Source organism: Tupaia chinensis, unplaced genomic scaffold (assembly GCF_000334495.1).
Source record: "Tupaia chinensis unplaced genomic scaffold, TupChi_1.0 Scaffold140400_1, whole genome shotgun sequence".
Classification (NCBI taxonomy): Eukaryota; Metazoa; Chordata; class Mammalia; order Scandentia; family Tupaiidae; genus Tupaia; species Tupaia belangeri.
The window spans coordinates 908,349-922,546 of NW_006200277.1; the positions used below are offsets into that span (position 1 = coordinate 908,349).

General features: G+C 49.1%; 1 protein-coding gene across 3 annotated transcripts in view; it reads left to right on the top strand.

Moving 5' to 3' along the window:
- The window catches only part of USP13 (ubiquitin specific peptidase 13), a 98,724-nt gene that overhangs the window by 407 nt on the left and 84,119 nt on the right, over positions 1 to 14,198 (top strand). For all 3 annotated transcript variants that reach the window (XM_027766055.1, XM_006162731.2, XM_006162732.2), the window contains exon 2: positions 7,925 to 8,050. In XM_027766055.1, coding sequence (XP_027621856.1) covers positions 7,925 to 8,050 — 126 coding nt within the window. The remainder of the gene's footprint in view (positions 1 to 7,924; positions 8,051 to 14,198) is intronic.

Below are 14,198 nucleotides of genomic sequence, written 5' to 3' on the forward strand. Positions count from 1 at the left end.
CGCCGTGCCGCGGTGACCCCACCGGCAGGAATTATGGAAAGTTCCGCGGAGCCTGGGGGGACCCCGCCCGCCCGGCTGGCCGCGATCCCCTGCTTGTGTGCGGAGGGGGGACCCGCCGGGAGGTGACTGCCCTTTCAAGAGTCAAAACGGGCTTGGAAGTGACTCAGCTGTCTCGCGTTTATCGTGTCTCTTAGAGGCCCAGGGTATTTTTATCCACCCACTTCACATCTCGGATGTCACCGCTGGTCCGGCTGCCAGAGGCGCGCCCGGGACAGCAGAGCACGGGGTCCAGCCGCTCGCCCCGACGTGGGGGTGTGTCAGGGAGAAGTCCCCACACTCCCGGAGGCCAGCCTGCCCACGCTGGCTGTTGCCCCAGGAGCTGGTTTCTGCCGCCCACCAGAGTTCCAGGCGAGGGGGTCCTCTCCCTGAGGAAGTTTTTCTTCTGTGCTATTCCAGATCACTTGGGGGATAAAACTGAACTTATTGACTATTTAGTTTTTTTCCTTTCAAAAAGATCCAGGAGGGACCAGCAGTTGACGTAATGGCTATGTCAGTCCCCGACTTGATGGCTTAAACGCACTGGGCGCGTGTGCGTGCGTGCCCAAGATCCCGAGAGGAGAATGGAGGAGAAGGGATTGCAGCGTGGTCATCCCCCTGGGGGGTGATTTCTCACTTTCTGTCTCTCTGTCTCTCTTTCTGGCGAGCGCACGCGCCCTATAGCAAAAACCTCTCCAAAAAAAAAAAAAGATCCAGGAACAGTGGATGGAGTGTGACTCCCCGGTGTGACTCTGCAGTGTGACTCCCAGTGTGACTCCCCGGTGTGACTCACAGTGTGACTCCCCGGTGTGACTCCCAGTGTGACTCCGCGGTGTGACTCCCAGTGTGACTCCCCGGTGTGACTCCGCAGTGCTGTCATCTGCAGAGGACTTGCAAATGACACATTTGGGGTGCGTGGCCGGTGTTGGGAGGGTTCCCACGAGTTGCTCCCAAGGGTGGACGGAGGATGGTCCCAGCCAACCTAAGCGAGTGACAGTGTGCGCCCCAGAAGGAGCACATGGACACGTGTTAGGGTGACAGCAACGCAGTAAAGGGCTTTGTGTCGAACCAAGCTGCTCTAAACTCTGTCCCATGTCGGCACAGGAAGGTTTTCCGTCATATTTGGCGTGTAGCAGTTTGGAAATGGAAAAAGCTACGAACTGCGTTTTGAACTTTTAGTTTCCACGTAGTGAGATCCGTGTTTGTGGGCACACTGAGTTTTCAGTGTGTGCTATGATGTGTAATGACCGTGTCAGGGTAGTTAGCATATCTGTCATCACGGCTACTGATGCTTTGTGTTGGGAACTTTCAAAGTCCTATTATACAAGCTGATTATTTCCCTTATTTACTTTTTAGTTTGGCTTTAGGGTGCGTGTGCTCGCTGAGTTGTCAGGGAGAGAGAGGGAGCGAGAAATCCTTGGCCGTGACGAAATCACTTCTCCACTCTCCTCTAGGATTTTGGGCACACAGGCACACATGCCCAGCGTGGTTTTTTTTTCTTTCTTTCTCTTTTCCTTTCTAAACCTTTATTTATTTATTTTAATTTGACCAGACAGGGACAGAGAGAGAGAGAGAGAGAGAGAGAGAGCAAGCAAGCGAGCAAGCAAGCAAGCGACCAGGTCCAGGACTCGAACCGTGGTCGACCCAGCACCCTTAACCACCATGCCACCTGCTGGCCCCATCCCAATGTGTTTTTTAAGTTGACAGAGCAGGACCGGAACCTTGAGGTAGGCCATATGGGATCCAACCACCCTAAGCATGATGCCACTGGCTGCCCCTAAAAGCTAATTGCTTTAATTGATTTCTACAAATAGTTACTAGTAGCTTACAGATGCCAGACGGTATTTAGAAGTATCCTATCTAGTGTAGAGTTATGATGTTATTTGCATCGCAGTAATTCTGTGGGAGAGACAGGGATTGCGAATCACATATTTTATCAGATGTAGTCAGGGAAGAAGAGAGAGAAGACTTTAAAGTAGGTTACCTTAACGCGTAGTACCCGGTCGTGTGAAATCTGCCCTGGGGCGCGAGCACCTGATTATGAACAGCAGTGGAGTCTTGAGCACTCACCGTGTGCCAGTGTGCATGTGCACAGCCATCATGACCGCGGGGAGCGAAGTCGGGCTTGTCCAGCACGCCAGAAACTCACCCACGAGCGCCGTGTGACTGCGGTTAAAGCCGAAACCAAGGGCACTTCGGAAAATGGCCACAGATAAGGATGGAGAGAAAAGAGTGAGGGGAGTCACGTGTGGAAAAGCGTGAAGTACGAGTATTTCCTAACGTGGCTGCACAGCCAGAGGGGAGTCAGACCTTCGCTCCCCAAGAAGTATTTGACTGTAATTGCTTTGTCAGAGGGTGAGTGCATTCACCAAAGAGAGACAGAGAGTCACCCCTACGCTGTACGCGGGCCTGGTTGAGGTGTCGCGTGCACACTCCGTGGAGGTAAGTGAGGGCGTTGCTCACTTCGCGCCTCCACTCTCCGGCCTTCGTGGGTCCCTGCAGACCAGCCGCAGCTCCATGGCTGCTGAGCGCCTACGGCCTGGGTGTTCTTGGCTGCAGGTCCCTTCGGTTTGCCAGTCATCAGCTCTGGTGAGGCCAGGCTTTGGCCCCTCCACACTAAGGCTCCCCCTCCCCCCGCCGTCTCTCTGTCTCTCTCAGGGCACCTGCACTTATGAGAGAGGAGAGTGCTAGAGAGAACCCGGTAGAGCGGCTGTCACCGTCCCTTCTCCAACTGTCCGCCCGGTCAGGATCTGGGCTGTGCACGCTGACGTGCTCAGTGAGCTCCTCGACCCCCAGGACTGAGACTTGAACCTCGGTCAGCCATGTGGGATCCGGCTCCCAGAACACACTGCTTGAGCTGTCTGTGTGGGGCCGGCCCCTCGTCTCCTCTTTAGACCCGCTCCTCTCTCCATTGTCCTCAGCGCTCTTCTCAGCCTCCTGCTTCAGACCTCCCCCTCTCCTCCCATCGATCGGTAGGGGGTAGGGCCGAGGCCACACAGCAGCACGGCCTCCCAGGCCTTCTATCCTCCCAGACCTTCTGTCCTCCCAGACCTTCTGTCCTCCCAGACCTTCTGTCCTCCCAGACCTCGCTGTCCTCCCAGACCTTCTGTCCTCCCAGACCTTCTGTCCTCCCAGACCTCGCTGTCCTCCGCATTTCTTTGACCAATTTACCTCTTACCTCATCACCTCTGCCATGTGAAGCTGTCCCAGGCAGGGTTCTGGGGGGAGTGTGACATTCCTTTCCCCGCCCTGACTGCTGGGAGCATGTCACACCTTGCCTCAGTTTGGGACAGCTGAAAATGAGAGGCTGAGACAAGGCTTTGGAACAAACAGTTTGGAAAGGTATCCCAGGGTACAGAAGTGGGATAGTGGCCAAGGGATTAGTGACCAAGGACAGGAAGGGGGATCAGTCCAAGGGTGCTGCAGAGCTGGTGGCCACAGGGGCAGAGGGGCCTGGGCCGAGGGGCTGGCAGTCTTCTTTTTCCTTTTAAAATTTTTGCTGGAGGGTATATGCATGTGGAGGGAAGTGGAGAGAGAGAATCACCTCCCGGGGGTGGCTGCCCTGGAGTCCCTTCCCCTCCCTGCTCCTCCCCAGATTCTGAGCATGCACGCACACGCACACGATGTGATTTTCAAGTCGCCCAGTCCAGGACTTGAATCATGAAGTCAGCCATGTGGGATCCAGCCACCTTAACCTTCATGCACCTGCTGGCCCCATTTTAACCCCTCTTTTTTTTTTTTTTTAAAGAGAGATTTTTGCTATAGGGAACATGTGCTTGTCAGAGAGACAAAGACAGAGAAACAAAAAAATAAGAAATCACCTCAGGGGGGTGGCCACACCATGATCCCTTTTCCTCCATTCTCCTCTTGGGATCTTAGGCACGTGCATACACACCCAGTGTGAGTTTTGGGATCTTAGGCACGCATACATACCCAGTGTGAGTTTTAAGCTGCCAGGTCCAGGACTCGAACTGCATTCAACTCTGTAGGAGTCCAGCGACATAACCATTACGCCATCTGCTGGCCCCATTTTAACCTTGTTTAATTGTACACTGTCAGCACATTAAGCACATTATTCTCTTGTGCTACCATTCCTCCTGTACGACACACCTCGACATTTTCCATCCCGGCAGATGGAAACTCTTAGGCAGTAATTCCGTGGCTGCTCGTAACCACCATTTAACTTTCCGTCTCTATGAATTCGACTTCTCTGGGTTCAGAGTAGTCAACTGAACATGCCTGGAGGGTTTTCAGAGGGACACGGGATTTGAACCGATGGTCAGCACGTGGCTTCCAGCGCTGCAGTTTTGTTTGCGGCCGGCTGTGCCAGTGGTCAGGGTTTGTACCCTTCAACGTTCCTGAAGACTCCAAAGATTCCTTCCTGTGGTTTCTATCTATCGATATTTGCTAAATTAGAAATGGACGCTGGAACCGTTTAGAACAGGACATTTGCTAAATTAGAAATGGACGCTGGAACCGTTTAGAACAGGATATTTGCTAAATTAGAAGTGAACGCTGGAACCGTTTAGAACAGTTGGGCACTTGCATCTCACTCGTCGTTGGAGTGATGATGTCAAGTGATGATGTCATAGATCCTGAGTAGCTTCTAGAAAGTGCCATGGGGTGCAGTGAGAGGATGAGAGGGAGGGCAAGCCGCTCCACGCTGTGAGTACGGCTGTGCTGCTGGGAGATGGCTGGGCTGCCCGGGTCCCAGGTCATCCTCTGACAGAGTTTTAGAGTTTAGATAAGAACAATGCAGCTGTTTACCACGGTCACATAGCTTACCTGAAATGTGGTTGTTACAGACTCATATTAAGTTGTCACCCCGATTTTAGTCAATTGTAGATGACGTACATTGGATGCACATTTTTGAAACGAAATTTAGATAATTTGATTGACTCCATTTGAAAAATTAGAGCTACTTGGGTGAGAATTGGCTGACTCAGAGGTAAGAATTCTTTCTTCTGGACTGTCAGCTTCACTGTCGTGTGATCTGGCTACGGTGTTTCTTTGGGGAGACTTTTTCTTCTTGGTTTGCTACAGGGTGGTGTTCTCGCTGGAGAGAGGGACAGAGAGAGATCATCCCGTGGGGGAAGGGCCACGCCGCTCCCTTTCCCTCCTTTCTCCTCTCAGGATCTGGGGCATACACATGCACTGTGTGTGATTTTCAAGCCGCCCGTCCTGGGCGCCCACCCCGCGGCGGCCATCGAGGACCCGGCTGCACCAGCTGCCCTGGCCGTCACGCCACCTGCCGGCCCACCTTCCAGGGAACTTATTTAGTCCCTGACCCATCCCTGACTTTGGCCATGGGCTTGGAGTCTTCGCATCTCTTGTCTGGAAGGCGAAGTCCTGGACTCCGTCCGCGCTCAGTCTCAGCCTGCCCCTGCTCTGCGGAGCTCTCTCCTGCATCGCGGGGCTGGGGACCAGGACGGGTGCTTCCCACCTGCTCTTTCTGGCATCTGCCCAGCCCCACCCCAGCCTGGCTTCTCCGCCACACTGGGCCACGTGGAGGCCACTGGGCCACGTGGAGCGAGTACTCTGTGTGTTCTGGGTGGTGGTCTTTGTGAGACCGTGGCTGGTTGGTGAGAGGTGAGGTCGAGGGTTGGAAACACTTAGCTCTCCCCAGGCCATTCTCCTGTCTGTCTGGTGCGGGTCACCACAGCCCGGGGACCTGCCAGCACAGTGCTCTTGGTGTCGAGGAAGCTGGCCGGGCAAGTGCCGTGGTGCTGGCTCTGGGTGTGAACGGAGCTGATGCTGATGCGCAGGAGGGAGAGCGCGTGACCACCAGACGCGGTGCCTCCCCGGTGTGTGACGCTCTGGAAGGACTTTCTGCCACTGTGTCAGCTGCTGGCAGTGGGCAGTGTCCCCGGGCGGTGCCTCTGGGCGGGTATAGGTAGCATCCTCCTCGTGGCCGTTCCTCTGCTGTCAGACTCTTTTTCTTTTTTCAATTATTTATTTTATTTTTTGTTTATTCATTCATTTATTTTTTAATTTGATCAGAGAGAGACAGAGGGTGAGAGTGAGAGAGAGAGGAAGGAGGAAGTGAGAAAGCAAGCCACCAGATTCAGGACTCGAACCCCAGTCGGCCATGTGGGAGTGTCCAGCGCCTCAGCCACCACGCCACCTGCTGGTCCCAGACTCTTTAATTTTGGACTTTGTGGCCAGAGCAAGTGGCTGCAGAAACTGAGAATGAATGTGTTACCTTTTTATCAGAGTCCCAAATGAGTCAAAGGCTACTGACAAGTAGCAAAGACTTTGTGATAATTCTAGGAATTGTTTTGTAAGCTTGCATTATAGAGCAGTTCTATGGTTTTCTTAAAAGAATTGCTGCACTTGAGTATTTTTCTTCTGGCCCATGTCTTGGTTTTCTCACTAGTTGCTAGATGCTTTTTAACGGACAGGTTAGTTTTCTTACCCCAACTCGCGTGGTGTCTGAATCACTGGCCGTCAGCTGCTTTCCTCCGTTATGGAATGGCTGAGGTAACCAGATAGTGGTCACTCGTTCTGTGACAACTACTCACCAGTGTCCACACTCTTTAATGTGTTGTGTCCACTTGGAACGTCATCGCGACCCCGAGTGGGAGACTGCTGTTGCCACGTGTGTGAAGGTTGGTGCCTGGCAGGCCACGTGTGAGAGCCCGGCAGGCCACGGAGCTGGCCCGTGGCAGGCCACGGCCCCTCTCAAACCCCTGTTGCCCCAGATGCTCTGGCTTCAGTTCTTTTGTTTCATTACATGTTCCTGGGAGAGGATGGGACTCATGTATTTTTGAATCCAATATGCGGTGCTCAATTTAATGAAGAATTGAGCATTATAACGATGCAATTTTTGAAGTTTACTTATTTACCTATTTTTTGGTTGCGATTTTCAAGCTGTCAGGTCCAGGATTCAAACTGTGTGGGAACCCAAACTCGGTCACGTAGAAATCCAGTGCCTTAACCATCACTCCGCTGCTGGCCCAGCGATGTGATTTTGTGAAGGTTTATGACTGTGCCAAAGAACATATTTATTATAAAAATTTTTGAAAATACTTATCTATTGATCAGATGAATGTAATGTGTTGTCTTTAGTTGAAAAAGTTTTCTTTTTTTTTCTGCTATAGGGTGTGTGTGCTCACCAGAGGCAGAGACAGAGGACGAGAGGGAAGTGGGGAATCCCCTCCAGGCTGCTGGCCATGCCCTGACAGCCTCTCCTGTATGCCCTTGGGGTTTGGGGCACACGCCTACACATGCTTGGCATGATTTTCCAGCCACCAGGTCTGGGACTTGAACTGTGTGGTCAACCACGTGTGACCCGGCCACCTTAACCTCCATGCCACCTGCTGGCCTTTTCTTTTAATCAAGTGATTTTATATAAAGGGAGAAAAAGTGACCCAGAAGTACAAGCTGTATACCGTAGTTATTATTTCTTTGGATGCAATTTTGCAATCAAGTTTTAAAAATTTCATTTGCAAGTGATTGTTGTTAGATGAAATTGTAGTTGACTTTTGTTTGTTAGTCTCCTATGGTCTTGCTTAAGCACACTTACTAAGTTTTAAAAACGTTTATTTATTTCTTCTATGAGTGAGTTGGGGGGGAAACAGCTCCTGACGGCCCTGCTACCGGCTGGCTCCTGTCTCGGCCAGCCCTGGAGTGGAGCACCATGAGCCCCGCACTTCCACGGTCCCTCCCTATCGGGTCAGCCTCGCAGAGCAGCCCCCGCGGTCCAGGAGCACCCGGCGCCTGAGCTGGGGCGGGAGCTACTGCTGGGCGTGGCTGCCGAGTGGCAGGAGGGTCACCGCTGATGACCGCGAGACCAGGTGGCCTTTTGCCAGGCGTTGTCCTCGCCGTCTTCCTTCCCCTCCCCTCTCTGTACCCAGACACATGGCTAATGTCACCTTCTGTCTTCCAGAATTCCGAAGGTGGACTCTACGTGTGCATGAACACGTTTCTGGCCTTCGGAAGGGAACACGTGGAGAGACACTTCCGAAAAACCGGGCAGAGCGTGTACATGCACCTGAAGAGGCACGTGCGAGAGGTGAGGCCCTGGGCAGACGGCGGCCTTGGTGCGCAACACGTGGAGACTTCGCCAAGCCCGCAGGACTTCGATTGTCTCCGATGGCGGGAGACAAACGACCACCGTTTGCAGAAATCTTAGGTCCCCCCAACTTACCTTGACTGCTTTTATTTTTCTTCCCTAAGCCTCTGTTTGTAGCTGTTAAGAAGACATGAGTTTACTGATCGGAAAAAGAAAATTTAAGTTTAAGGATATAGAAAGGGACCAGCAGTTGGCGTAATGGCTATGTCGCTGGACTCCTATGTAGTTGACCGTGGTTTGCATCCTGACCCAGTGGCTTAAAACTCACACCGGGTGCATGTGTGTGCATGCCCAGGATCCTGAGAGGAGAATGGAGGAGAAGGGATTGCGGTGTGGCCATCCCCCCTGGGGGGGGGTGATTTCTTACTTTCTGTCTCTCTGTCTCTCTCTGTCTTTCTGGTGAGCACACGCACCCTACAGCAAAAACCTCTCAAAAGGAAAAAAAAAGAATATAGAAAATACAAATTATAATAATTTAACTATAGAAAATAATGCTCAAGACATTCATATATCCAAAAATCAGAAATTAAACAAAAAGAAATGAAAAAAATACTTAGGTGATTTTGCTTCAGGTTTTTTTTTTTAATTTTTAAATTAAAAAAAATTTTTTTTCTTTATTTATTTACATTCATTCACTGTACATCATTATAGCATACAAAATGAGATTTTTCCATTGAGAATACACTGTATATTGGCTCAATCAAGCACATCAACATATGTGTTATTGTCAACAAATCATTTTCCATTTCTTGTTTTCTGTATATTTTGCCTTTTTCCCCATTCTTGATTCCCTATCTCACCCTCTGCCATCTCCCACCCTCCTCCCACACTGTGTCTGGTATCTATTGGTGCTTTCTACTATTTGTGCTCTCTATGCCTCCCCCATTTTATTGTTTCACTGAATATCTTAATAAATCTAAATATTTTCAATAGCAAGCACAGCTGATATGTACATATCCGTGAACACAAGTCTGACTTTAGGCATAAACAAACCTCAGTGAATAGAATGAACATACTATAAAGTAGCACCTAACTAGGGCTATATAGCTTAACTGCAGTCATCAAATAGGTATTTCTAATGCCTTTTTTTTTTCTTCTGAAATTTTTTTTATTAATTTACATTCATTCCCTGAGCATCATCACAACATTCTAAATGTGGTTTCCCATCTAGAATATACTGCATAGTGGCTTAATAATGCATGTTATCATCCATAATATTCCATTTCTACTTTCATATATATGTTTTTTACCCCATGTCTAGCCCTCTGCCCTATTCCACTCTCTTATTACACTATCTCTGCTGTCTACAGTTGCTTTCAATCCCTTTTCCCCCAACATTTCGTTGATCACACAATATCATAAGTAATCTAACTACTTTCAATAGCAAGATCAGCCGATGGTTTCAAGAAAAGCAGTTTTGAACTGGTAAGGATATTTCTTTGAAACTTAAAGCCTAGAAACAGGTTAGTATTCTGTTCAAATAGTCGGAACATGAATCTATTGATAGCTGAAGACAGGACAAAAATCCTTAAAACCGGACAACAAAGCTTAGAAGAAAAGCAGCAATATTTTAGTCAAGTCGTAGAATACTGTTTCATCAGTTCAGTCTCATGTACTTAATCTTTCTTCTGTATCTGTTGAGGTTCGATGTTCCAGATTGAAATCTGGGATGTAATACTCAACTCCAGCTTTTGGCCCTACAATTAAGTTGCCCATTTTCTTAGTTTCTGAACTCTTATTTCTGTGTGTCTGCATTTAATTTTACTGACATAGCACTCCCTTAAGAACTTCTTGGAGATCCGGTCTGGTGCTGGTAAATTCTTTCAGGTTTTGTTTATCTGGGAAAGTTCGTGTCTTTTCTTCCCAAATGAACGATAACCTTGCTGGGTACAGAATTCTCGGTTGAAATTGCTTTTCCCTTAATACTTTGAATACATTTTCCCATTCTCTCCTCGCTCTCATTGTTTCCGATGAGAGGTCTGCCGTTAGTCTGATGGGATACCCTTTGTAGGTAACTTGCCTTTTTTCTCTTGCCAGTCTTAGTATCTTGTCTTTGTCTGTGGTTTTGGTCAATCTGGCTATAATGTGTCTTGGAGAAGATCTTCTTGGGTTGATTCTATTTGGGGTCCTCTGTATTTCTTGGGAATGGATCTTTGAGTGCCTCTCCAGGTTTGGAAAATTTTCTTGTAAGATTTCATGGAATAGATTATCAATGCCCTTATGAGTCTCTTCACCTTCTGGGATGCCTATTATCCGGATGTTTGGACGTTTGATGGTATCTAGTACTTCTCGCATATTATTCTCAAATTTTTGGGCCATTTTCTCAGTCTTCGCGGTGGATTTTTCTAGGCCAACCATTTTCTCTTCTACATTAGAGATTCTATTTTCTGTATGATCTAGTCTGCTTTTAATACTTTCAAGGGAGATTTTGACTTCTTGTATTATAGCCTTCATCTCTAACAGTTCCATCTGATTCTTTTGTAAAGTGTGAAATTCCTCTTTTAGATCTAGCATGAATTTCCTCACCTCCTGGAACTCTTCAACTCCTTTCTCCTTCCTCTTCAGCAGTTCCTTGTCTTCCTTCTCTTCCATCTCTGTTAGCTTTGCCATTATGAATGTTCTGAATTCTTTATCAGACATTTCCATGATTTCCATTGAACTGTGTGTGGATAAAGAGGAGCTATCCTTTTCCCTTGTGGGAGAGGTATTTTCCTGCTTCCCCATATTTCTTGTGGCCCTGCAGCGATTTCTAGTCATCTGGTGGATGATCGGTTTCTTCCCAAACTTGGAAGTTCAATCACGCAAGTTTTGGATGCTGGAGGCCCAGTTATCAGTGGGACATCTTCCTTTCTCCCCAAATGGCTAGATCACAGGAGCCATGGAGCTGTCTGTCTCTTGAAGAAGGGCTGTTCTGGCTAAATTTTTAAAATTTTAACAAGAGAAATAGAGCTTTCCTGAAAATTCAGGCTGTTCGTTCCCCCCCAGAAGTAACCACCGCTGGGGGTGTCTCGCTTCTCACCGTCTTGCAGGTTGCTGTGTTTTACTGACAAATGCTTATTTGTGAGCAATTTGTAGTATCACTTTTTATGTTTTAAATGTGGAGGTAAATGCTGTCATGCTCTTACCTGTCATTCCAGAAGTGTTTCCCCATCAACATGACTTTTGGAATCGGGTCCTGTTGGGACGAGTCTAGACGTAGCGGTTTATTCTGATGGTCTGGGTACTTGATTCTGTGGTACTGTGAAGGTGTCTGTCCTCCTTTGAGTGCTTAGCCACTGCGCATCTCTGACAGACTGGCCTGAGGCCAAGCGCTTTACAGAATCGACCTTTGCTTACAGGGCCGTGGTCCGGGGGCCTCGTCTGGGGAGGGTTGGCGGGATCTGGGGAGTGACGGGGAGGCTCTTGGCAGAGGCCTGAGGTGGCACAGGGCAGAGCAGCGAGCAGAGCAGGAGCCCGCACGCCTGTGTCCCTGCATCTGTCTCAGTCCTCCTCCTCACAAACCCACCAGAGCTAGCCGCAGGCCCCACCCGCGGACCTGAGCCCCGGTCACCGCCTACCTTCAAGGTCATGTCACAGCCAGATGTTACCACTTGGACTGAGGGACGCCTCAGACCACAGCAGTGAACATTCAGGTTATTTCTTTTTTGTTTTGTTTTGTTTTTATGAGAGATTTTTGCTATAGGACACGTGTGCTTGCTGGAGAGACAGAGACAGAGACAGAAAGCCAGAAATCACTCCCCGGGGGATGGCAATGCTGCAATCCCTTCTCCTCCATTCTCTCAGGATTTTGGGCCTGGTGTGAGTTTTAAGTCGCCAGGTCCAGGACTTGAACCACAGTTGACTACATAGGAGTCCAGTGACGTAACCAGTACGCCATCTACTGGTCCCCATTTAGATGATTTCTATTTTCTTTCTTTTCTTTTGCTACTATCAATAATGTAACAATTAACATTTTTATGCATTTCTCCTGGGCGTACACGTGTAAGATTTCCTTAGGAAATATATCTAGAAGTGATATTATTGGCTCATGGGTACTTATTCTCGTTTTGACTGAATATCCCCAAATCCCTCCATGGAGTGGTTGCACCAATGTCATCTGCTGCAGTGGTGAGTGCCAACCCCGCTCAGACTCCCCGCTCTTGCCAATCTAATGATCAACAGCGGCATTGCCTTCAGTGAGGGTCAGGCATCTTTTTAGGTATTTATTGACTACTCTGGTTTTCTCGTTTCTGATTTGCCTTTTTATATTTTTGGCTTATTTCCCTAATATCTTTTTCTTTTAAGTTTGGTGAATTCTTATTTTATATTTTATTATTTTTTTTTAAGTACCCAGTAATTTCTGTTACCAATGTCAATGCTGTCTTTTAGTGTTTACGTACTTAATTGGTTATCAATTGTGTTTGGAGATGTTCTTTTTTTTGGAGAGGTTTTTGCTGTAGGGCGTGTGCGCTCGCCAGACAGAGAGCGACAGAGAGAAGCGAGAAATCATCCTCCAGGGGGGATGGCCACGCTGCAGTTCCTTCTCCTCCATTCTCCTCTCGGGATCTTGGGCATGCATGCACACATGCCCAGTGTGAGTTTTAAGCCACCGGGTCCGGGACTTGAACCGCTGTCAATTACATGGGAGTCCAGCAACATAGCTATTACGCTAACTGCTGGTCCCTGGAGATGTTCTTAGTTTCCAATGTTGATTTTATGTTCAGAAACACTGTTACACCTCACTAGAGAAACAGGGTTACAGCTCACTACAGAAACACTGTTACAGCTTGTAGTGGTTTATAGAGACCTCCCGCCTCTCAGCAGTCAGTGCTGACTCCAACCTCCTCTGACGGCTCACCCCAGCCTACCTCATGTCTTGTTTACATCTGACAAAGGGTGGTCCCGCAATCAGAGTGGAAGTGCAGGAGAGGCCGCAGGGTCAGATAGCCCTAGACTCCATGGTTACTTTAAAACATTAAACGTTCGGCCTCTGAGGTTCAGGTGGACGGCCTCCAGCTGTCCGGACTCCTCCTCGCGTCCCTGCCTCAGTCTGTTTCATGTCCTGGAGGCACCCAGGCCTGTGACCGTCTGCCTGCCCCTACTTTCAACTTCTGTCGTTAAAGGGCACACTGACCCCTGCCCCTCACTGCCTGCCGCCCCGCCTCCAGCGTTCCAGCCAGTTGATCATCGATACCCTGTCTGCTCCACACTCAGGCTGCCGGAAAGCGTCCCTACCATGGGGTTTGGGACCGCGTCAGGTTCCTGGCCCTCCCGCACTGTCTAGGCCTCTGCCTGACAGTGAACCATGCAGTCTAAACCTCTCCATTACCTCAGACGCTTCCCACGCCCTTCCTGGTACCTCCCTCACCATCCTCAGAAAACTATTCTGACTTGTCCTTGGCAAAGAAAACGGGGACCCATGGGTAGAAACTCACTTAACTTCTCGTGTCCTGGAAGGTCTGCATCTCATTCCACTTTCTTTTCTCTTCTTCATTTTTTAGGAGTTTTTGCCTTAAGGGGCATACACTTGCCGGAGAGAGGGAGAGACAGAGGGACAGAGGCAGGGAAAGTAAGAAATCACCCCCTGGGGGGGATGGCCATGCCACTCCCTTCTCCTCCCAAGATCTTGGACACACACATGCACTCAGCGTGAGTTTCCAGTCACTGGATCTGGGACTGGAACCACTGTCGACCATGTGGGAGTCCAGCGACGGAGCCGCTATGCCAGCCACCGGCCCCTGTCTTTTTTATTTTTTAAATGAGAGAGCGGGACAGTCAGACAGACAAGGAATAGGATGAGGGAGAGGGGGAGAAGGATTTTTTCAGATTCTTTGCCAAAGGGCGCCTGCGCTTGCTGGACAGGGAGAGAAGAGAGAGGTGGAGCGAGGGCCGTCGCCCCGAGGTGCACGCCGCAGGCCCTTCTCCATTCTCCTTTTGGGATTTTGGATTTGGGGCACATGTGTCCAGCATGAGTCTTTTAATTTTTTTTAATAATTATTTTATTTAACTTTATATACTTATTTTAATTTGACTAGAGAGGGACAGAGAGAGAGAGAGAGAGAAGGGACAGAGTGACAGAGAGAGAGAGAGAGAGAGAGAGAGAGAGAGG